The sequence below is a fragment of the Lissotriton helveticus genome, chromosome 2_1, assembly GCF_964261635.1.
Source record: "Lissotriton helveticus chromosome 2_1, aLisHel1.1, whole genome shotgun sequence".
Classification (NCBI taxonomy): Eukaryota; Metazoa; Chordata; class Amphibia; order Caudata; family Salamandridae; genus Lissotriton; species Lissotriton helveticus.
In genome coordinates, this window is record NC_136059.1 from 449,632,131 (window position 1) to 449,657,763 (window position 25,633).

The 25,633-nt window shown below is 45.8% G+C and overlaps 1 protein-coding gene across 1 annotated transcript in view; it reads right to left on the minus strand.

Moving 5' to 3' along the window:
• Positions 1–25,633, minus strand: part of CDC20B (cell division cycle 20B) — a 363,106-nt gene that overhangs the window by 222,034 nt on the left and 115,439 nt on the right. Inside the window, exon 3 of the mRNA XM_078675082.1 lies at positions 12,499–12,730. Within this exon, the coding sequence (XP_078531208.1) occupies positions 12,499–12,730 (232 nt within the window). The remainder of the gene's footprint in view (positions 1–12,498; positions 12,731–25,633) is intronic.

Genomic DNA, 25,633 nt, shown 5'->3' on the forward strand with positions numbered 1-25,633 from the left:
ATGTGGAAGGGAAAGTTTAATGGTGTGATTGGTAGTGAGTTAAAATAAATGTGAGATTAAGGCTGAAAGCTTTACTGGTGAGGCTATTCCCATGGTGGGGTGCAGGGATGTGTCTTTTGCTTTTAATGGGAGAAAAGCTGAGGGGAGAATGTATGTGGCTGAACATGGACCTTGTGTTTTGGGTTGGAGAGATCAACGGAGCTTAAATATCATCCTAACAGTAAAGAACAAGTGTTAGTATTAGATGATGGTAACACTGTGGGGAGGAACTGTGTGAAGAGTTCAAAAGACTATTTTCTGGCAAGATTGGGATGTTAAAAGGATTCACCCATAGAATAATTTTGAAAGAGAATGCGGTTCCAGTGAATTTTAAAGTGAGAAATGTTCCCTTCGTGGTTCGTGGGGAGATGGATAAGGAATTGATCAGGTTGAGGGAGGTGGGCGTGATAGAACAAAGTGAGTCATCTGACTGGATGTCTCCGGTCATGGTGGCCAGGAGCCCAATGGAAAATTTAAACTTTGTATGGATTTGAGGGGTGTGAATCGGCAAATTCAGGTTGACAAATTTCCGTTGCCAAAAATTAGAGAGTTATTGCCAAAGACAAAGGAAAGCTGCTTTTCGACATTGAACTTATCGTCGACATATCATCAAGTTCAACTTCATGAGGAAAGCAGGAAGATTACAGCGTCTGTTACACCATTTGGATGCTTTCAGTATGTTAGGATGCCATTTAGACTGGCTTCAGCGGACTTAGTGTTCCAGAGGTCGATGTGTGAAATTCTGAAGAACATTTGTGGCATTGTGTATTTTTAGGACGATGTACTCATTAATGGGGAGAATAGGAAGGTACATGATCAAAGATTGAAGGAAGTCATGAAAGTTTTAGAAAAGAAAGGATTAACAGCTGAATTTTCAAAATGTTTATTTGCACAGAACAAAGTGACTTATCTTGGTCATGTAAGGATGGTATTTCACCAAAGAAAGAATTGCTTGAGGCTTTAAGAGATACTACGGAACCTGAAAACAAGGATGAAGTGTGCTCATTTCTTGCTGTATCTGAATTTTGTTCGAAATTTGTAAGAAATGTTGCAGAAAAACCTATGATTTCATACAAACTTTAAAAAATCGGAACAAATTTGAATGGAGTGAAAAGTTTAAGGAAAGTTTTAAATTGATAGAAAAAGAAATTTGTAATGCAGCACCTATTCAGGGGTACGATCCAGAGCTGAGTAGCGTACTTACGATGGATGTGAGTGGGAAAGGTTTGGGCGCAGTGTTAACACAATGTGAGAGTGGTGGAAAATAGGTTGTAATTGGGTTTGTGTCTAGCAGTCTTACACCTTCTGAAGAGGTCTATTCAGTAATGGTCTATTCAGTAATTGAAAGAGAGGCTCTTGCATGTGTATGGGCAATGGAGCATTTTAGAGCTTTTGTGTGGGGTACAGAATTTGAAGTTAGAAGTGATCCCAAGCCTTTAGTGAGTTTACTCACTACTTAGGGGCTAGTGAAGGCACCAGCGAGGATTGCAAGACTTTCAATGAGATTGCAGGATTATAAATATAGGATTAAACATGTGCCTGGTGTGCAGAACAAAGTGGCGGACTATTCGAGTTGCAAGCCATTACCCATTAAAGAGGTTCAGAAAAGTGTGTGGGAAGTTACCAAATTGCGTTTATGGATGATGAAGGTTTGGATTCAATTGGTAATGAGGAGTGGAAAGGCGAGTCTGCAAAGGATTTTTTGTGAAAGAATGCATTTGAAAGGGTTGGGGTGTTAAGAAGTCTGACCAAAATGAGTTGAGAAGTTTTTGGGAAAACCGAGGTGAGTTGGGAGTGGAATGTGATTCTGTGGTAAGGGGAGGGAAGGTAGTTCCCCCTAAGGGTTTGAGAGAGAAAGTGATGGATTTGTGTAATGAAGGACGTTTTGGAATTGTGAGGACTAAGAAAAGAGTGAAATCTTTTTATTGGTGGCCAAGTGTGGATCTTGATGTTGAGAGAAGAGTGAGGGACTGTATGCAGTGTATTAACTCGGGCAAAAGTTTGCATACTCTAAGACCTTCATTGATACCTGTTGAATGTCCAAAGATGGTGTGGGACATATTAGCTGTGATTGATTGATTGATTGATTGATTTTGATATTTATATAGCGCAACATTCACCCAAAGGCATCAAGGACATTTGAACATGATCTCAGTCGCTTGGGATAGAAGGCATGTAATAACGTATGGACCATACACAGTGCTTTAAAACTGATATGTTGTACAATGGGAAGTCTGTGTAGGTGTTCTAGTCCCTTTTTGGCTAACTGTCTTTTGGGAATGTCCAAAATGAGTCTTGCCAGTGCATTCTGCAGTACCTGAAGTTTACGTTGTAAACACTTACTAGCCGCCAGTTACAAAGCATTGCAGTTGTCTAATCTGGCCATTACTAGAGCCTAGCTGTGGATTTTGTGGGTCCTGTAAAGTATGAATCTGGAGAAAATAGGTTTATTATCATGTTGGTGGATTATTTCAGTAAGTGGGTTGAGTTGGAAGTTGTGGAATGAGCAGATGCAGACACAGTGGTGAGATTTTTGGAGGATGTTTTTTTAAAGGAAGGGTTGCCTAAAAAATTACAGAGTGACAATGGAGCACATTTTATAGCAAATAAGGTGGAGGATTTTCTGAAAAGAAATGGTGTGCGGCATGTAAAGACATCAGTGTATCATCCAGCAGGAAATGGTGCTTAGAAAGATTTAATTGTGTGATCAAAAGTACTATTCAAATAGCATGTGAAAACAAAAAGAAATGGGAAGTTGAGTTGAAGAAAATGTTGTGGGGATATAGGATGACACCAAGTCCGATTGGTTTTACTCCTTTTGTGTTAATGCGTGGTAGGGAGCCCTTTTCTAAAGATAGTAATGGGTGGATGAGTAGTTCACGACAAGTTGAGTCGTAAGCAGAAGAAGTAAAGAAGAACATTTTGAAAGCTCAAGGTGGGCATAAAAATAATTTTGATTTAAGGCATTTGAGTAAGGAGGAAAGGTTATAGGTGGGAGAGTGGGTGATGGTGAAAAAGGTGGGCAGAGTTTCTTAAGGTCAGAGTGTATTTTCAGAACCATTAAGGGTGGTTGAGTCTTTTTAAAATTCTGCGAGGTTAAGTGATGATCATGTTTGGCATATGTGCTGTATTGCTAAGTGTAAGAATTGTGAGAGGAAGGAAAGGGGTGGAGAGGACGTGCTGTATTTGAATGATTGGTTGTGGGAGGATGAGGTGGATGATGAGTCAAGGTGTGTTCAATCTGAATTGGAAATTGTTGAAGGTGAAGTGGTGGTTCAGGATGGTGATGATGTGGGTTTGAGGAGGTTGGGCAGATTGGGAAGATTCATCCACACTCCGAGTAGATTGAAAGATGTTGTCTTAAATAGATTTGTTTGTATTTGCAACTTTTGTTGTCTCCTTGTATTTATATTCAACAATTATATTGTATATAGTTATACGTTTTGTTTTCATTTTACACTGTTCCTGTTTTTCACATCGTAGGTGGGAGGGAGATGTGTGGTGTTGCTATGTTCTTTTGTGGAATATTATAATGTCATAATGAGGTATGTAGAATGTTTTGGTATTTGGGTTCTTGGGGTGGCAGTTGATGTTTGAGCCTGGACATTATGGGCTGTACTTTGTTTTCCCTGCTGAAGCGGAGTTGAGAATAAATAAAGGATACACTTTACTTTGAAATTGTGTGATATCTTTATACTACAACCTTTACTGGAAATATTTCTGGGCAGATTTATGAGGCCCTTGCGCCTCTTTGCGCCGCAATTGCGTCACTTAATGTGGCGCAACGGCGGCGCAAACAATGCGCCCTATTTACAACATGACGCATCTAGGAGATGCGTCATGTTGGAAAGCCCTGCGCCATAAGGAGGCGTTCCTGCGCAGGGGGGGGCGTTCCTGCACAGGAACGCCTCCTAAAAGTGGCTGAGTGAAATCTATGAGATTTCACTCAGTCACTTTCTACGTCAATTCCTTACGCCTGCTTGAAGCAGGCGTAAGGGTGACGCACCATGCATTGAAGAGGTGGCCCCTGTGCATTGCAGGAGTCATGTCGCACTTGCGGCATGACTCCTGCAATGGGCCGCCCGTACGCCGAGAGATGCGTCACGCGTCTTCCCTGCCTTGCACCATGGTGCGCCGCATTGTAAATGCGGCGCACCATGGGTGGCGGAGCAGTGGCGCACTGTGGCGCACATTAACTGGCGCATCCCCGGGGATGCGCCAGTTAACATAAATCTGCCCCTTAGAATATGAAATGAGGCCAAGCAAAGATACTCTTTATATGCAATTAATGCAAATACGCATCACATGCAAATGAAATTGCCCTAAAAACGGACTATGTATTACAAATAGGATAAACAATACTAGCAAAATGGTGTTCCAAAAAGACAATGGGGCTCATATACAAGCCCTGTGCGCTGCCAGGAAGTCACTTTTTGTGACGTTCTGTGGGCACCCAAGGCTTAGCCATATCTATGAGGCCACACAAAGCACCCCTGCCTGGCATTTCATGGCCTTGTACATATGTAGTGAGGCAACACAGCGTACGTCACTGCATTGCCTCACACTATGATGGGGAGGCGTGCCATGCGTGTTGCGGTGGGTACTTCCACGTAAGATCTGTAGCATTTGCCACATTCCAAGGTTTACAACGTCCTGTAAACCTGGAAATGAGTCAAAAGCCTATGCCTCCCCAGGGGAGTCATAGGGGAGGCACAACGAGGAGAAATAACATTATTTCTCCTTGTTTTTCAGTCTTTCCATGTGTGCTGCATGCAGCCTTCTGAGCACAGGCACAGGTAGAAAGGACAGGAATGCGCTGTATCTTATAGATGCAGAGCATTCCTGCCCTTTTATTTTGACATAGGGCAGAGCAGCAGGAAGGCTTGCAGCGCTGCCCAACATACGAAAATTGTAAATGAGGCCCAAGGGTAATGCAGCAGCGCAGTACTCGTGAGGGTTAACTGAACATATATTGCAAACAGGCTATTGGCACTTCAAGTGTATAATAGACAAACGGAAATAGTTCCCCAGTTGTGTAAAATTACAAAACATCACATCTAGGAATGGATATGGTTATGCATCAACAAAGGAGAAAGGAAAACAGGTATAAGGTATGTGAAGGAAGTGAGTATACTGAGGGGCCTATTTATGAGAGCCGTGCGTCAATTTTGCACCATGTAAAGTGCTACTTGAATGACCCATTGCAAAAAACAACAAGTGATGGACTGAATGTGGATCAATGTCACACACTCCCCCAGTCAAAAGATCTGGGCCCAAATCCATCGTTTTTTTGCACTCCACACCACCCTGGGTCAGATAATGGCTTTATGCAAATCAGCTCTGACCCTGTTGCCCCATGGGAACAGTCCAGTCCGAACTACAACAGCCATATCTTTCCCAGACCGGAATCAAGCATCCGAGGACCGGACCGGTTTCGAGGTAACACCTCTCTTCAGCCCGGCTAGCTTGACTCCAAGTGGTGTGGAGTGCCTGGGACCCACGTCTGGGCATCCCCAGCGCACTTAGGGCGGCAATTGCAAAAAACAACAAGTGATGGACTGAATGTGGATCATTGTCACACACTCCCCCAGTCAAAAGATCTGGGCCCAAATCCATCGTTTTTTTGCACTCCACACCACCCTGGGTCAGATAATGGCTTTATGCAAATCAGCTCTGACCCTGTTGCCCCATGGGAACAGTCCAGTCCGAACTACAACAGCCATATCTTTCCCAGACCGGAATCAAGCATCCGAGGACCGGACCGGTTTCGAGGTAACACCTCTCTTCAGCCCGGCTAGCTTGACTCCAAGTGGTGTGGAGTGCCTGGGACCCACGTCTGGGCATCCCCAGCGCACTTAGGGCGGCAATTGCAAAAAACAACAAGTGATGGACTGAATGTGGATCAATGTCACACACTCCCCCAGTCAAAAGATCTGGGCCCAAATCCATCGTTTTTTTGCACTCCACACCACCCTGGGTCAGATAATGGCTTTATGCAAATCAGCTCTGACCCTGTTGCCCCATGGGAACAGTCCAGTCCGAACTACAACAGCCATATCTTTCCCAGACCGGAATCAAGCATCCGAGGACCGGACCGGTTTCGAGGTAACACCTCTCTTCAGCCCGGCTAGCTTGACTCCAAGTGGTGTGGAGTGCCTGGGACCCACGTCTGGGCATCCCCAGCGCACTTAGGGCGGCAATTGCAAAAAACAACAAGTGATGGACTGAATGTGGATCAATGTCACACACTCCCCCAGTCAAAAGATCTGGGCCCAAATCCATCGTTTTTTTGCACTCCACACCACCCTGGGTCAGATAATGGCTTTATGCAAATCAGCTCTGACCCTGTTGCCCCATGGGAACAGTCCAGTCCGAACTACAACAGCCATATCTTTCCCAGACCGGAATCAAGCATCCGAGGACCGGACCGGTTTCGAGGTAACACCTCTCTTCAGCCCGGCTAGCTTGACTCCAAGTGGTGTGGAGTGCCTGGGACCCACGTCTGGGCATCCCCAGCGCACTTAGGGCGGCAATTGCAAAAAACAACAAGTGATGGACTGAATGTGGATCAATGTCACACACTCCCCCAGTCAAAAGATCTGGGCCCAAATCCATCGTTTTTTTGCACTCCACACCACCCTGGGTCAGATAATGGCTTTATGCAAATCAGCTCTGACCCTGTTGCCCCATGGGAACAGTCCAGTCCGAACTACAACAGCCATATCTTTCCCAGACCGGAATCAAGCATCCGAGGACCGGACCGGTTTCGAGGTAACACCTCTCTTCAGCCCGGCTAGCTTGACTCCAAGTGGTGTGGAGTGCCTGGGACCCACGTCTGGGCATCCCCAGCGCACTTAGGGCGGCAATTGCAAAAAACAACAAGTGATGGACTGAATGTGGATCAATGTCACACACTCCCCCAGTCAAAAGATCTGGGCCCAAATCCATCGTTTTTTTGCACTCCACACCACCCTGGGTCAGATAATGGCTTTATGCAAATCAGCTCTGACCCTGTTGCCCCATGGGAACAGTCCAGTCCGAACTACAACAGCCATATCTTTCCCAGACCGGAATCAAGCATCCGAGGACCGGACCGGTTTCGAGGTAACACCTCTCTTCAGCCCGGCTAGCTTGACTCCAAGTGGTGTGGAGTGCCTGGGACCCACGTCTGGGCATCCCCAGCGCACTTAGGGCGGCAATTGCAAAAAACAACAAGTGATGGACTGAATGTGGATCAATGTCACACACTCCCCCAGTCAAAGGATCTGGGCCCAAATCCATCGTTTTTTTGCACTCCACACCACCCTGGGTCAGATAATGGCTTTATGCAAATCAGCTCTGACCCTGTTGCCCCATGGGAACAGTCCAGTCCGAACTACAACAGCCATATCTTTCCCAGACCGGAATCAAGCATCCGAGGACCGGACCGGTTTCGAGGTAACACCTCTCTTCAGCCCGGCTAGCTTGACTCCAAGTGGTGTGGAGTGCCTGGGACCCACGTCTGGGCATCCCCAGCGCACTTAGGGCGGCAATTGCAAAAAACAACAAGTGATGGACTGAATGTGGATCAATGTCACACACTGCGCTGCATTTTGCAGCACACATGGAAAGATGAAAATGCCTCTCAAGATTGTTTTTGTGCAGGAAGGTGTGCCTTCCTGCATTAAAACATTATTGCATGCAACGCAGGCACCCTGCACCATGAAGAAAGGGTGCCAACATTGGTGCTAGGCTGCTGAAAGTGTGCCAGTGCAGGGAGAAAGGGCAGGAATGCACTTAAATATGGTGCATTCCTGCCCTTTTACTTTCGGGTAGGGCAGCGCAGAAAGTTGCCTTGCTGCGCTGCCCTATGTCACAATTCCATAAATCAGCCCCTAAGTATCTCAAGTGTTAGATAAGGTACTCATCTCCAAACTGATAGAGACAAGAAGGCAAAGGAGTATCAGGGCTATAGAAAAGTCTATCAATACTTAATGTGCTAATTTCTCTCACATGCCTTATACCTGTTTTCCTTTGTCATGCTGGGTTTCTCCAAAATCTCTTTGTCCTGATGAAGACCCGGTATCCACTTAATAGCATGTCGACACATCAACATATTCAGAGGTAGATGTCATTTTTTTTTACTTTTACTGAACTAGGGTTTCTAATTTTTATTTGTCTCTTATACAACTTGTCAGTTCAGAGTGTATCTTAGTGAACAGCATAACAGCAGCAAACTATAAGCCAGTTTCCCTGACCTCACACTAACTGCCAATCAGGACATAACTACCCAACAATGAAAATACCAAAGGCTGGTAAAGATAGTCTCAATGCAAACAAAGACAAGGTCCTATTCGAATAAAGCATTTATGAGTAGGAGCAGTAGTATTACTGAAATGATCTTTTACGTATTCTTACATGCCTTTGTGAATCAGCTCCAAAACATCCAACTTCCTATTAGTAATACTGCAAAAAGGGCACAGTCTTTTCGAAATGTATTTGGATATTCCCTGAATATTATCATTTTATTTCAATTTTAGATGAGATGCAATTCACAAATGCATATGAGTACATAAAAGGGTAGTACAGCTGTACTACTTTAAGTACTCCAAAATGCCTTTGTGAATAGCCCCACAGAGAGTACAAGGATCATCTCTCAGCTACTTTACATATGGAGAGTATGGAAAATCTGGCTGCATTCGATGGCCCTGGAAAGGCCCAGTTTTCGGACAACATTTTCAATCTGACTGAGGGCAGGGGCATTGCTATCAATGATGTGGTGGGTGCAGTGGCACCATGGCCCTGGGGTTTGAGAGACTCACTGCACACTAATTGTGACTGACTGTTACCAAACAAGCAGCTGTTAGGGAGGTACATTTTCATTGCTTGCACTAGGGCCCATAAACTCATGCAAAGCCGCTGGCTAGGGATGAATAGGCTCCTTGGCCTTGTTGAGCATGTTCACATCCAGTGGTTGAACAGAGTGGGACTCAGTTACATTCTGGACCCAGTACTTACTATTGAGACAGATCCGGATGTGGGCTGACACCAGAGATGTTTTGCTGACTTTGTTCAAGTACAATTTGCTGACACAGGGACACAGTCAAATGTGCCCACACCTTGTGTGCTTTGAATTCAGAGCAGTACCAACAGTTAATGAAGTTCTCACCTTTAAAGTTCCAGTTGGACCAACATAAATGCCTCTCTTAATGGGCCATCGGAGCTCCTTTTGTTTAAGTCTCTTCCTGGCTGGGAGCAAACTGAAGCACAATACCTTGATGCCATTAACATAATGAAAACAAAGTCATTGAGGGGGCAGATTTACTAATATTTGGAGCAATGCAGAAAGACAACTTGTTACACTTCATCAAATCAAGAGGGCATAATTGCTCCATATCTACTAACCTATGGTGAATTCCTGCTCTCTCTCTGCACACACACTGGTAGCTGTTAATTGCCAACACAGGCAAACTTGCACCATGGTGCAAGGGTGACTATGTTGAAGGCAGGATTGTTTTGCGCAGGAACACCTTCCTGAACAAAAACAATCCCGAGAGGCAGTTCCCTCTTTCTACATGTGCTGCAGGATGTAGAAAGAAGAATAAACAAGGAGAAATAAACATTTTTCTCCTCCCTATGCCTTCTCTGGGAGGCGTACCATTTTGACGCATTGCCACGTTTACTAGTGTTAGTAAATCTGGAATTGTGCAAAAAACCATAGCCCTCATTTACTGGGAATTGGCGTAGAGCAGCACTGCAAGTCTTCTTGCTTCACTGCCCTACGCCAACCTCAAAGGCGTACTTGTGAAATAAGGTGCATTACTGCCCCTTACCCCTGCACTGGTGCACAATTTTCTGCCTAGCACCAATGTAGGCATCCTTGCACCATGCTGCAAGGGTGCCTCCATTGCAGGCAGGATTGTTTTTATGCAGTAAGGGACACCTTGCTACACAAAAACTATATGAGAGGCGTTTTCTCTTTCCATATGTGCTGCAGCACACATGGAAAGAGGAAAAAACAAGGAGAAATACAAATATTTCTCCTTCTTACTCCTGCTCTGGGGAGGCGTAAGGTTTTACCGCTGCCCAGGATTACGTGATTAAGTAAATCTGGGGCAGCAAACCCACTGCAACGCTGATGGAACGCCGCCTTGATACAGAGTAAGGCAAGGCAGTGACTTGCATTGCTTTGTCTTACTCCATATCTATGAGACCATGCAAAGCCACACATAGTAACTTTGCATCTCCTCATAGATATGATTGCGAGGCTTGCACCACCAGAGTGTAAAAAAAAGTGACACTCTGGCAGCGCAAGCCTCTCATAAATAAGCCCCCAAAAGTGGATGCTTGGGAATACCCATGCTCTAACTGTGGAATACTGTCCATAGTGTAGTGATGTATGGCAGCGCTTGAGCTGCCTTGCGTTACTCCAGGTTTACTATGCCTTGCACATCCACGCAAGGTGGCTCAACATGGCATAGTAAATCTCACTTAAAGGCTTGTGTTGCCCAGGCGTGACTGTGATGGAAGGGCAACACAAGTCCTTGATCAACCTGGCCCTCAGCTTTTTGTCACTTCACATCTACTTAAGAGAAACAATTATTGCAAGTTTTGATTTTCTAAAATCTCTACGCAAGAGAAATGTATGCACTATAAGAATGTCCAATGTACCTGTCCATATGACTAAAACCATTTCTGTAGCACTTATTAATAACTCTTTTTCAATACCTAAAGTAATCATGTTTAGGAACCTTAGAATAAGGAAAGAGTGAGAGAAAACTGCAAAGTTCTAAACTTACGCCTTGAAATGCGCATGCCGCTCCTGGTTGGCGGTTCACAACTCATCCATTTATATTACAAGGAGTGTAACTTGTGACCTGCAAGTAACACAAGATTCTATGCAATACCAGGGCTATGCATGGAAAATAAAAATTGTGCCCTGTTTGTTACACCCTCTGCTTTGCAACAGGCACATTAACCTTCTATGCTATTTTATCGAGTGTCAAACCTTTGACTGCACACAGATCACTCCAGCAAGCGAATTAACTACAAGAGTTAGCTTAAATAGGTAGAAAAAAAGTATCTTTGCAGCAGATGCTTTAACCTAATAGATATTTTAAAATGCAGTGATTTGAGGCCGCTAAGGATTTTCTATCACATTATTTAATGTTGCCAATTTCTTTAGGAACAGAGTTAAAAAAATAAAATAAAGGCACGCATTGTCAGACTCCATTCCTCTTGACTCTGGCCCTTTTGACTTCACCCTCTATCTGCGGCAAACACTTGCCCTCCAACTTATGGGATCCTGATGTAAATAAGTTTCATTTCCAGCACTTTGGGCCCGATTCACAGAACTAACTTAAGACAAAATCCTAAACTTACTACTTTTGGTATTCACAGAAGTTAGGATTTTGTTTAAGTTTGTCTTAAAACAGACTTAAGGCAAAATCCTAACTTACGTCTGTCTTAAGTCTGTCTTAAGTCTGTCTTAAGACAAACTTAAGACAAAATCCTAACGTCTGTGAATACCAAAAGTAGTAAGTTTAGGATTTTGTCTTAAGTTAGTTCTGTGAATTGGCCCCAATATATCTATTTAAACAGTGGGGGGGCATATTTCCAAGGAAATGGCGGAGCGTGGTGTTAAGCACAAAATGCTAACTCCATGGTCCCCCATTGCTAAAATGCAGGGATGAGGCGCATTTACAAAGATACAGCTCATCCCTGTGTTTCTTCTACTGCTGGCACTAAATTAAGTTGCCTAGCACCAACGCAGGCCCCTTTGCTCCATAGTGCAAGGGTACCTGCTTTGATAGACGGATTGTTTATGTGCAGGAAGATCTCCCTTCCTGCACATAAACAATCACAAATGGCGATTTGAAACTTGTATGTGTGTTGCATTGTGCAGCACACATAAAAGTTGCAAATCGTCATTTTTTTAATGATTGTTTATGTGCAGGAAGAGACAACTTCCTGCACATAATCTGTCATGGCGTTTTGCTGTTTCTATGTGTGCTGCACAACGCAGCACACATAGAAACAGCAAAAACGAGGAGAAATAAAGCATTTCTCCTCGTTTCGCCATGTTAAGACCAGATTTTCCCTGGTCTCAATTTGGCACTACCTTTTATTTATCCCTCCATTGTAAACAGGGGAAGCTTCAAAATCAATGGGTGTTGTGGCAGAATGCCAACCCCATTACCCACCCCTTTCACGCCAAGTATAGCGAGAAAGGGTGCCTTATTTACAAGGCGGCGTAAAGCCACGTGAAGTGGCTTAACGCCGCCTTATAAATAAGGCAAAGCTCCTATTGCCACAGGAACATCGTTAAAAGCGATAGGGGCTTGTAAATATGCACCTGGGTGGTTTATATGAAGGTTGCATAAACATTGATTTATTGCAGTAAATGGCACTGATCATCTTTGTTTTGGCCCATAAGCAGCCTGCAGAAAGCTCACTCGAGAGAGGTGGAGGCTCACTTACCTGCAATTGCTGTGACATTTTCTGGTGATTTAAGCAGATCCTCTTCGAAAGATGACGATGAACTGAAAGTCAGATGTTCCATCATTGTATGCTCTAATTGTACAAAGTTTCTCGTGTCGAACTGCTGCCATCTCGTGGCTATAGGGCTACTTGCAACAGGAACCTCTGATGTCAGCCTCTTCACAATGCTCTTTTTAAACCTACTGTAGGAACACTTTCCCTTTTCAGGCGTCTGAAATAAAAGAAAGATTCCTGAAATTAAATGATGTTTTAAAGGTTTTTTTTCATTCTGTGTCTTCGGGAAAATGTGTTAGTACATATGTGCATGTGTCTTCCTGATTTACACACAACATCCGTCGCGGCAAAAACACACCTATGATATAAATTGACCATGCAGCGTTTTAGACATCAATATTTGATTTCTGTAGTAAGGGACATTAAGCATACCAATGCACATATCCCTAGATAAAACGTGGAGTGTTTACACCTATATTTAATTAATCTTTTAGGCAAGAACGTAATGGTTGATTTCTTGAATAGAAGAAACTACACTCCCCATGGTCCCATACACCAGTCAAAAATCAGAAGAGTCCAGAAGGGCTTCCTCTGCAGCTCCTCTTTACTGGCTGCTGCAGACGTAAACATTGTAATGTATATGTACATTGCAAATATTGACCCACGGGTGAATGTTGAAGTACTTCACTGCTCCACAGTGCCCAGAGTCAGTGGCTTAGTTTCAAGCCCATTACGCCACCGGTGCAACACTTTTTTGACGTACTGGCGGTGCAATGGGCTTGCTCATATTTACAAGCCCATGTAAAGTCACCCTGCATGACTTTTCATGGCCTTGTAAATTATGGCCCCATTTCATGCCTTACTCTGTGTAAAAGGGGAACTCTATTTGTGTTGCTGTAAGTGTTCCCATGCAACATGCATTCCCAGATTTACAACATTTTGTAAAACAGGGAATGCGTCCGAATCCTATGCCTCCCCAGTAGAGACATAGGAATGGTGCAATGAGGAGAAAATCTTTAATTTCTACTTGTATTTCCTCTTTCTATGCGTGCTGCAGCATGCCTAGAAAGAGGAAAATGCCATTAATTATTGTTTTTGTGCAGGAAGGTGTCCCTTCCTACACAAAAACAATCATCCCCGCAGCGCAGGTACCCTTGCAAAATGACACAAGAGTGCCTGCGCTGGAGCATGGCAGTCAACTGTGCGCCAGCGCAGGGGAAACCCAGGGATGTGTCATATTGTTGTTAATATGACCAATCCCTGTGCTTTGTTAAAATGACGTAGCATGGCGCAGCTAAATGGCTTGTGGCGTCAAGCTGCATCATTTTCTTGTAGATAAGGCCCTTAGTTTGCAGTGTTAGCTGTGCTGCATGTGTTGCAGTTTGCTGCATGTTATGCAGCATTGATAGAGTTGGTGTGCTCAGTAATTGCATACCATTTCTAGTCTAGAGGAAAGTTAATTGTCGTTATTAATGCAGATGCTTTAGTTCTGTATCAATATGCGTTGTAACCGAGTCTCTGTGATTAAAGGTAATGGATGACTAAAGTTTTATTCTACTGTGGGTCATACTTATACAGGCTAGGTCAGCGAGTCTGGCGGGAAGAGTTCAGTAGGGTTCAGTTTGGAAGGCAAATCAGTTTAGGGCAGAAGGAGACATAGGCTGACATGGATTAGTTAGCAAGGGTATGAAAAACGCCTGTTGTGCAATTCATGCATATTTAGGCGCTGGCTCATATGCTGTGTCATGCTAAGGAGCACAAGAAGATGTTTCACTTGATTTTTTTCTTTTTAATTACAGGGTTGTATCCTATTGATTATATGAATAAAGAAAGCTGTCGGGATTTCATTGGTGCTGTTTTGTTCTGTTTAGATGTGAGTGATAGATGCAGGACTCCATCTCGTTTCTAGGTTTAACCTGGACTTCCATCTTCATCAGTGATGTGTCAGAGGGTATTGAGATGGGACACACTCAGTTTAGGCCATGGTCAGGTTTATGGGATCCCTCTAGTTTCTCAGTGTTACCCTAAGTCCCCATTTGCTGTTGATGGTGACAGTCTTACTGTATGTTATATTCCCAGGTTCAAGTGTTGAAAAGTCACATTTTCAGCATCCATCTAACTTCCAGCCTATTTATGGTAGCCCATCTTGTCTGGAAGTGAGTTCCATAGTTGGGCCGTTTAGACAGTTATCTTAGGGAAGAACAATTAATTGTGAGGCCAAATTGGACTGTAGCATCTGTTTATGAGAGCATCTCTTGAGGTTAACCCTCACAAATATTGGTCCTTCAACATTTATTGTCCTATGTACCATGCACAGTAGTTTGGAGGAGGACTTTCTGGCAACATGCAGTCAGTGCACAGCCTTCATAGCTGATAAAATGTGGTTGCAAACCTTAATGTGCAGAAGCTGTCTTGCTGCTGCATTTCACTCATTTAAGAACCTCTTCTAGTAGATGTTGATATGCCATTGTATAGTCCATAGGCATAGTCCAGATGTGATGAGTAACGTATTTTGCCTAGATTTTCTACGGGAATCCAACATGAGAGAAGATGTGTCTGAGTGGCCTCATGGAGTGGACTGTGGCTTTGGTCCATTGATTGACATAGGAACTCATGGAAAGGGCTGAATACATGATAATTCCTATGGTCTGTATCTTGTTGTTGCTAGAATTCCTAGTTCTTCAGAACCATTTCATAGTGGTTTGAGGTTGCTTTTATTTTCTCTCATGGGGAAGATGTGTATTGGGTGTCACCACGGCTATGATAATTATGCCTGTTATTTGCTTCATCTGTGTATTCTGCATTTTTCTCAATTTTACCAAGTCAGATTCTTGCTCCACGAGCCACTTTCTTAGTTAATTTGTGTGTCATTGTATAACAAACTCACTCAGAAGCAGGAGCGCTAGGCAAAATTGTACAATTAAATATCTGCCAGGGTTTGTGAAAGGGAAGAAGGCTGGCTTTGTCTTAGTTCTGCCACCAGTGGTGCTACTTTACCCCTGCTGTGCATCTTTGTGGGATTTCTCTCTAAGCAGTTGTATGTATGCATGCTGTGGTACTTATATAGCACGAGGCTAGCTGTGAAGCAACGGAGCGCTGTACATTAAATGAGGGGTTGGAAGACGATTTACGATTGTGTTCAAGTGAGGATTACACAATTACATTTAGACACATTTAGGCACAGGGAGATTAAATGAATTGCCTGGAATCACATGATGTTAGGTCCAGCAATGAGGCCAGGATACGAACCTTGGCTCCCAGTCTCCAAAAGAAACATCATCTTGTTGTGTTTGCTAGAGTTCATCGGTATACTATTTTTATCCCATTTACTTTTTTTCTGGATCTCAAGGAACATAGGGGCATATTACCAAGGCCAGCGATATGTGAATATCGCAGCTTTAGCGGCCGTTTTCAGCCGCTAAGCGGCGATAATTCTATTGCCCTATTAGCAATCTGTCGCTAACAGCAGTTAGCGACAGCTTGTAGGTGATAGCGAGCGGTTTGGGGCCCGCTTTGCATGTCAGCGATATTTATCGCTAATGACATGCAAAGTGGGCGTACCCAACCTGTTAGCGACTGAAAGCAGTCGTTAACGTCGTCATCGCCTACTAGCAAGGCAGGCGTAACAATGGAAATATTCGCGCTAAGCGCGAATATCTCCAAAAACACCTGCTCAGACCAGTTCTTAGCCATTATATTCAATGGGAGGTGGATATATTGGCAAAGACCCTGTTAGCGATAATTCGTGAATATCGCTGTATTCTCAGCGATATTCACGGATTTCACCGCTATCGCCGGAAATATTATCGCTTTTTCTTTTTTTTAAAACAATTTTTATTGTATATAAAAATGAACATTGGGCCTTTTCCGGGCATACATTGCACATATTAATCGCTCAAAAGTAATATGGCTACACATAGTGGACATTGCATTTGATCTTTAGGATGCATCTTGTTTACATTCAAGGTATCCGTACATCACCCGCCCCCTCCCTCCAGGTGTCCCTTCCCCCTCCCCCTCACTCTGAAACGCTATCGCTGTCCATCTGTGGTGGTTCACAAATATACCCTCTGTATTCGTTCCATGCTCCCCAGAGTTTCCCCCATTTTCGTGGACACCTCCGATTTAAATATACTGTCTTTTCAGCGACCATCGCTGAGTCCATATCCGCACTCCAGTCCCTGGGCGCCGGTGACACGGGGGATCCCCAAGCCTTGGCCACATTTCGCTTAGCATACATAATACCCAGCGTTGCCCAGTCCTGCATCGGGATATTTAAATCAGTAGGCTCCCAGACGTTCAGTGGACACCGACGCGGCTCTGGGAGCAGGGAATCTCCAACTACTTGTGATATAGTTCGCATAACCTTGGACCAGTATTCAGCAATGAATGGGCATTCGCAAATAGTGTGGTAGAACGTCCCTACCTTCCCGCAGCCTCTCAAACAATACTGTTGTGTGGCTCTTCCAATTTTATGTAGTGTGACCCTTGTATAATAGACTCGGTGCAGGACTTTTAATTGTATCAGTCTGAGTCTAGATGATATAGCAACCTCCCGGGGTGATGATAGCGCGATCTGCCAGTCCGTTTCGTCAAAGTCGCCCAATTCCCCAGTCCAGGTTGTCTTTTGTTTGTCCATGGGGTCGGGCATGTTGTTGACCATCTTACGGTAAACCAGTGAGGTCGCCTTGTTAAGCATATGCTCCGTAAGGAGTCTATCCTCTAGAGGAGTGGACTCTGGTAGTTTTCCTTCAGTTGGCAACACTGACCTTAGAGCATGACTGATTTGTAAATAGCGGAAGTGTTCCGTTTCCGCCAAATTGAATTGGGCCGCTAGTTGGGCGAAAGTGAGGATTTTACCCTGTCTATAAAGGTCTCCAATCGTTGAGATACCAATCTGGTCCCAGGCCTCAAAACCCTTACTATTACGGAGACGGCCGAGGCGGCGCGATACCCAAAGTGGCGTCATCTGCGTGATCGTATTTTGACATTTGAGATGAGCCGACGCCATGTGCCAGAGCTTCACCGTGTGAGCCGTGGGGCCCAGCAAAGCCGCCACTCCCCGACGATCGCACAGTGCCGCCATCACTCCCCCAGTCCCTAGGTCATATCTATCTGCCATAAACGCGGGCTCCGTCTGTGGCGCGTGAAGCCAGTGATTAATAATTTTCAGTTGTGATGCCCAGTAATACAACTGGACATCTGGGAGTGCAATTCCCCCATCAAACCACCCTCGCACCAACTTTTGTCGGGAAATGCGTGCCGGTTTCTCTCCCCATAGCAAGCCGGAGACTAGTGCATTTATGGACTGGAAATACCTGTTAGGCACGAGAAATGGAGTGTTTTCCAGGATGTAAAGCAGTCGCGGTAGTGTCATCATTTTAAATAATGCAGCCTTGCCCAACAGAGTCAGCGGTAGGGTATGCCAGTGCCTTACATCCGTGCGAAAACGTTCAAGTGGCGGCTGTAAATTACGCGTATAAAAACTTTCCCAATTCGGTGTCACCCATACCCCCAAATATTTAAAAAGTCCGTCAGTGATCGTCAGAGGGCAGTCGTGTGGGAGGATCGGCAGGGGGCCCTTGAGGACAAACAGCACCGACTTGGACCAGTTGATGGTGTAGCCCGAGGCCCGCCCAAAAATTTTACAGATGTCGAGGAGAACCATGAAAGAGCGCCTGGGGCGGGTCAAATATAGGAGAATGTCGTCGGCGTACAGCGATATGCGGTCCTCCCGCGATTCAGTCAAGTTGAGGCCCCTTATCATGGGGTCCCACCGTATCCACGCCGCCAGTGGTTCTAAAACCAGCGAGAAAAGGAGAGGCGACAGGGGGCACCCCTGACGCGTGCCGCGGCTTAACTCAAAATCCCTGGAAATATGGCCGTTGGCCACTACATGCGCTAACGGATTTGTATACAGGAGCTTGACCCAAGCACAAAACTTTGGGCCAAAGCCTAGATGGCGTAGCACCGCAAACAAATACGGCCACTCGACCATATCAAAGGCCATTCGCGCATCCAGGGACAAAATCACAGCCGGTTCGGATAAGACTGATATCTGCGACATCACCGCGTGGACTCTTCCTAAATTCAGCGCGGTGCTCCTGTTTGGCATAAATCCGGATTGGTACGGATGTACCAGGGTTTCCAGGTGCGGGGTTAGGCGCATGGCAATCATTTTGGCCAGTATTTTTGCCTCCGCATTCAGCAGTGAGATGGGACGGTATGATGTGCATTCGTCCGTGGGTTTACCAGGTTTCGGTATAGCTATGATCGTAGCTGTGCGCTGATCTCGAGGCAATGCCCCCTTGGCCAAGCTGTCTTCAAACATTCGCAATAGATGCGGGCCACTTGGTCTGAGACGCTCTTGTAGAATTCTATGGGAATCCCATTAGGCCCCACAGCCTTGCCCGACTGCAAGGAGTGAATAGCAGCCATAACCTCGTCCGAGGTGAAGTCTGACTCTAGAAGTTCAGCGTCCGTATCCGTGATGGAGGGCATTTGGATATCTTTAATATAGGTTTGCGCCTCTTCAGAGGACATACCCGATGAGGAAGTATAAACTGCCTCATAGTGATCGGCCAAGGTGTCAACAATATCTGCAGGGTAAGTGTACATCACGCCGTCAGCGGAACTAAGTTGAGCTATCGTCTTTTGGGCCCTGTCCTTCTTATCTAGCCACGCCAAAAGTCTTCCTGCCTTATCCCCAACCTCATATATGATGTGTTGAGTGCGCAGAAGTCGTTGTCTGACCTGCGCCCTCTGGTACTCAGTCAATTCCACCTGTTTAAGACGTAATTGACGCTTAAGCTCTTCAGTAGGATCGCGATCGTGCTCAGCCTGTAAAGCTTCCAAGTCAAGCTCCAGCGTCGCCAGTTCGTCCTACATGGTCCGCCTATGGCCCGTTATGGAGGCTATCGCCTGGCCCCTCAGTACCGTCTTGAACGCTTCCCATAGGACCCCGGGCGAGTCCACTGAGGCAGTATTTTCCTGGAAATAACACTTTGTAGCTGCAACTAGATCCTTTCCGACGTTAGGTACTCTTAAGTAATGGGGCGATATTGGGAAGATTCGTCTCCGAGCCTGTACATGGGAGGAGTATACCATAGTAATTGGGGAGTGATCTGAGATGCCCCTAGGGCCTATTTTGACGTCTAATATGTGGGGCAAACTGTCTGCAGTGATGAAAAAATGGTCAATACGTGATAGACTATTGTGTACCCCGGAGTAAAAGGTGTAGCCCCGCTCCCCGGGTGTTTGAACCTCCACCCGTCCGTAAGACCCAAAGCCTCAACATAGCCTGCTAACCTCGCCTTATGTGTCCCCATCAACCTGCTAGGGTGGCGGTCAAGACCTTCATCCAGAACCGCATTAAAATCTCCGCCCAGTATGAGTTCACCCTCTGGTAGCGTCAGTAGAAATGCACTGAGAGCGGGGAGAGCGACTAAGTGTAGGGCTGGTGGAACGTACACTGACACCACGTTGAATCTCTTACCCTCCCATAAGCAGGAGATGGCTGCAAAGCGTCCCTGCGCATCCTTCCACACCTGTTGCACTATCATTGGGAATCGTTTACGCAGCAGAATACCCACTCCCCTAGAACCGGAGGAAAATTCAGAGTGCGCCACCATAGTATAACCCCATCGATCCGGAGCCTTACATGTCGAGCCCACCAGATGGGTTTCTTGAAGTAACACCAGTGTCGGGGCTGTTCTGCGCACATATTGCAATACTAAGCCCCTTTTTATTTTATCTCCCAAACCACGAACATTCCAAGAAATCATGGTCAGGGGGGACACCGGGGCCTGGACCTGGGCAGTCTCACACCGTATTACCTCATCCAAGACCTTTTCCGCCATCACAGTCAAACCATTTTTCGAAACTTATTAATGCATCCACCATGTGTTCACCTGTATCCCCGAGGTTAAGCCCACAACCAAAACACATAACAAAGGACAACCGTCCCTTCCGTTTCCCAATCATTGCAATCTGAGGATGTATACATGTACTATAAACAGTATCACCAATACCACTTTCCTGTCCTGCCCCTGAAACAGCCCTCACACATCCCCTACCTCCCCCCTCCCTGCTCCCCTGCCTGTGGACTTTAAACTGCCCACCCCCTAAACCGGCAGAGTGCCTGTGCATTCCCCACCCATAGTGAACTTGCGTGGAGATGATTTCCCCCCCCCCCCCCCGAGGCCAATCAGTTAGTTAACAATACAATACAGCGTGTAATAAAGATACTTAAAGAAAAGCATCATAACATGTCTAAGACACTGCAATTAACCATATTACATACCCGGAAACCTCAGATCTAGGCACCTTCACCCATTCGTTCCAGTTTCATCAGCCCCCCCCCCCCCTTGATACTTTCAAATGTTCATCAGGAGCAGTCCGTTTGAGGGCTTTTAGTGTTTCTCACTCCTGTTCGGATAGTCCACTCGTCTCGGGGTCAGCCCCCATCATTGTGGGCTCTGACTCATCTCTGGACCCTCTTTCCGGTATGCCATTGCGCCGTCTAGTCTTGTTACTGACCTGAGTCCAACCCTCCAGCCATTCCCAGGTCGCCTCAGGGGAATCAAAGAACCACGACTTGCCGTCCCGTTCAACTCTCAGTTTTGCTGGGAAAAGCATTGCGTATTTAATGTCTCTGCCGCGCAGTTCCCGTTTCACCGCCTGAAAGCTGCGCCGTTGCGCCTGGACTCGGGCTGTGAAGTCCGGAAAGAAGGAAACCTCGTAGTCGTCGATCTTCAATGGGGGGCCCGCCCTGGCAGTGTGTAGAATGTTGTCCCGGTCCCTAAAATTAAAGACTCTGGCTATAAGTGGTCTGGGGGGGGGGGCCCGACTTTAGGCCTCCCGCCCGGTAACCTGTGGTCTCGCTCTATGGATAAGAAGGCAGACAGTGCCTTTGGTTTCAGGTGTTTCATGATCAATTCTTCTACATAGAGATCCGCCGCTTGCCCCTCTGTTTTTTCCGAGACCCCAAGGATTCTTATGTTGTTGCGACGGGCCCCCCCTTCGTACTCATCCAGCTGTTGTGCCATACGCGCCTGTTTTTTTTCCATGTCGGACATTTGGCGCTGGAGCTCGGAAGTGTCTTCCTGAAGAGCCGCCGTCACAACCTTGAGTTCCCTCACCTTTTCGTTTGTCTGTTTAAAATCGGCGCGTAGAAGGGAAACTTCCGTTGTTACCGAGTCCATAGACGTACGCATCTCTCCAATAGCCGCTAGGACATCAAGAAGCGTGGGCTCCTTGGGCTGGGGGGGTTACCCCTTCACGTCATTTTTATCTGCTTTCGGCGAGTCGTTTTTTTCTTCTCCCTGCTTCCACGCATATTTGGATAATTTTGCCTGGGCGGTGTTCTTGGAGCTTCTGCCCCCGTCGCCATCCTCACCCTCAAGGCCGACGGCCCGCCGCTGAAATTTCACCGGAGTTATCGCCACAGCACTTATCACCAGGGCCGAGGACCTCGGGGCACGTCCCGTGTGTCTTGTAATGTATCAAGGGTCCTGCCTCCAGCCCCCGAGTCCTGTGGAGCCTTGACGCGGCCGGTAGGTCTGCCGAACCGGTCAGTGAAATTCAGTGAACAATGTCCAGTCGCCCCAGCCGAGTGAGCCCCCACTGGGGTGGTCCCGCAAACCAGACGTAGGGGTGGGGGGGGGGAGGCAGCAGGGAGTTTTGTAGCCTGCCCACAGCGTGTCCCAATATGCCCTCTGCCACTGCAACAGCTCCCTGTGATGTGACCAGGGAAAGGAGAGCAATTTGAGTGGCTTCTTGACGCTCCAAACGGTGGGGGGTCTTTACTGTGGGCAATGTCGACGGTATACTGCAGTTTAATTCGCCTTGCCCCTCTCCCCCACCAGCCCAGCCGCCGTTTCTCGCTCCCAGGCCGGCCGCAGGTAGGCCGCAAAGCCGGGAGCTAAATTTTCACCCTGTCCCTGGGCTCACTGTGCTGCCGCCGCCCGTGACGGTGATTGGAGGCGGCCCCTCCGGTCCCCCCTCGCTGCCCCGTCCGTCCGTGCTGGGCCAAAAGCCCCTAACAGTTCGTCACCTGGGAAGGGGGGGGGTCCTCAGTGGCCGAGCGGAGCTGAGCAGTGCTCCCGATCCGCCACGTTGCGCCGTCCGAGCGTGTCGGCCGCCGATCCACAAACCCGCTGTGTAGCGGGATTTAAAGGCTGCAATCGCCGCACCGGAGCCTGCTGCGGGGTCATCAGATACTCCGCCGGTCGTCACGGGGGAGGATTATCCGGGTCTACAGGCTGCAGCTCGATCTATAGCCGCGGGTTTAGGAGAGCTCGCTCAGTCTGCGGCCATTGTCCACGGCCGCGGAGCCACGCCCCCAATATTATCGCTTTTGAGATAAACGTTGCTAATAGCACGTTATCTCAGCGATAATATCCGGCGATGGGCGGCGATAAAAATATTGCCACTAAGCCTACTTAGCGATAAATATTGCTAGTTGTTGGTAATATGCCCCACAGTGAACTGTATCATTGGTGTCTATAAGTGGAATGACATTTGTCAGTTCATGCTCCGGACTTGTTATGGGTCACACTGAACTTTTTCATCATACAAGATATGATATTAGTATGTTATTTCTATTTATAGTACTTTACCTGCCTATTCCAAGCATGTTTTATATTTTTTGGTAAGTAATCGCAATTCTCGCTCAAGGTCCATTAGGTTAACCTCTGCCTTTCTTTATGCCATCCACCCGTTTCAGTGGCATTCAGTAGTCCTTTGAAACCCTGTACTCGCTTGCATCACCGGTATTTGGCAATATATGATGTACTTCTGATTCATTTTCTGAAATTCAGGCATCTGGGATGCTTCTGGTCTGTCGTGTGGTTTACCCTTCAGCTGTGGGTGTGTGGGTGAAAAATGTACATCTCTTGTTAGCGGATGGTTGTCTTAGAACGTACGTTTGAAGCCTTTTGCCATTGGTACAGGACAATCCCACAAACTTTGCAATTATTGTCATTGATTCAGTTCGTGATTGAGCTGGTCAGCTTGAACAGTGGATTCTAGTTGGGTTGGACCCTCCCTTTTGGCAGACTTTGGAGGCAAGTGTTGAGTTTAGTATCTAAATGCCTGATCGTGGCTAATTGATTCTTGCATATTAATATGGGGCAAGTTTCTGTGGCTTCCTGCATTGATATCCAGGTGTTCTGCTGTTGAACAGTTCAGTGTCTCCGAGGACCTTTACTCCTCCCTGGTTGAGCCAGCACATGCAGTAGAGCTCAAGATCCCAGATAGTTGTTTGCCAAGGTTTGCAGAGGGCGCCCCTAAGTTTTAAGTACCTTCCGTGTACTTAATGCCAGGTGGGGTTATTTACTCTTTGCTAAGCCATTATTTTTAAATAACTCCTTCCTAAGCGGGTTTTGTATACCTGACATGATCCCATTGTTTTATTTATGTATGTTAGAGTTTTGTAAAGCATGCAAATATCTTAAAGGACATCCAACCTGGTACTAAAGTACAGCAGGGAACGTAAAGCGAGAAGCTGATATTCTGTAAACTAATAGGTTTTGAGAGCCTTTCTAATTGAAAGATGGTAGAAGGTCAGTCTCAGATTGATGGACAGGAAGTTCCAAATCTCAACTACTGTGCAAGAGAAGGAGTGAACTCCCAAAAACAGTTTATGAATTTTATGGAGAACTAAAAGAAGAGAAAGGCAGAATGAAGAGCCCGAAAGACGTTTGTCGACAGGTGCACTCTTGAACTTGGTCCACTTAGCTATTGTAATCTAGTGATGCTTTCCTTGAAGGTTGAAATGGGAGCTCGAAGTGGTAGACCAAAAAAAGAATCTGTGTTAATTGTAATTTTCTACTTTGATATTGTGAAAGGTCAACATAATGTGCATTCCATTTGTCTAGGCATCAGCGAACCAAGAGCAGAAAGAGAGGAAAGGAAGACTTTTTAAAGCGGTATCTCTAACAGTATGCACGCCAGCAATCCTGAACCCTAAACCCGCAATATCTGCACCAAACCCATGTGCTTTAAAATTTGGGGGCATATTATCAAGGACCGGTGTTAAAATTATCGCCGTTTAATCGGCAGGAAACTGCCGATAAAACGGCGATAAAGGGCTTGATAATACGCCCTTGTTAATTCCCATAGAAGCCCATGTTCTGGTGTTAACATGGGCTTCTATGGGAATTAACAAGGGCGTATTATCAAGCCCATTATCGCCGTTTTATCGGCAGTTTCCTGTCGCTAAAACTTTGATAATTTTAACACCGGTCCATGATAATATGCCCCGTAATGCATGGCAGGTAATACAAGTCATTGGAAAAGGCCAATGAATAAAGGATGCAGTTCCTCACCCACGCTAAGTGGCATGCTTCATAATACAATCACCTCTTCTACAGCATCATAATGGCACATAGAGGCATCTTTCAGGCCTCTTTTTTAATGTAAACATTTTCTAAGGTTGAAAGGGTCGTGAGCAATAGTATACAATTGCATTTGGGAGTTAGTTACTCCTGTCTCATACAAGGTTAAAAGTGTGTAAACAAAGAGATGTGAGGCATTTATATTGGAACTTTTCACACTGCAGTGGTTAGACGGACATGTTTCAGCCCTTTTCTAATGTGTTCCTACATGTATGGGCTTTCTACTGGTCTGATAGTCTCCTCCTGGATTATTGCTGTTCCTGAAGTATTTCTCCTCAGTGGAAAAAGTATATACCATATCTGCAAACGTGTATATGCGATCCAGTATGGTACCCTGTAGAGAAACAGTAACAGGAACACAGTTATATCATTATATGGTAATGGTCTGCATCTGATTATGCTGCTAATGCTATTCGCCATTTTATTCCACCACATTGCAAACAGTGAGAAATGGCGCACTCTACTATTCCCCTATCTCCTTAAACTACTGGCAACATACATTTTATGGCACCACTCCTACTCTGTGCCATACATTGCAGGCTCTGTGGAGGAGAAAATGTATGTCTCTGTAATTAAATATTTTATATTGAGGCCAAGGATTGTTGTCCAACTCAGTTAATGGTTGTGTACTTTACATGTATAGCATTTCATTCCATTAGCTCCTGCTCTTTAGCTCCTCGCACCCAGGACCTGCTCCTCTTTCTGGACTCTTGGTGCTTCTA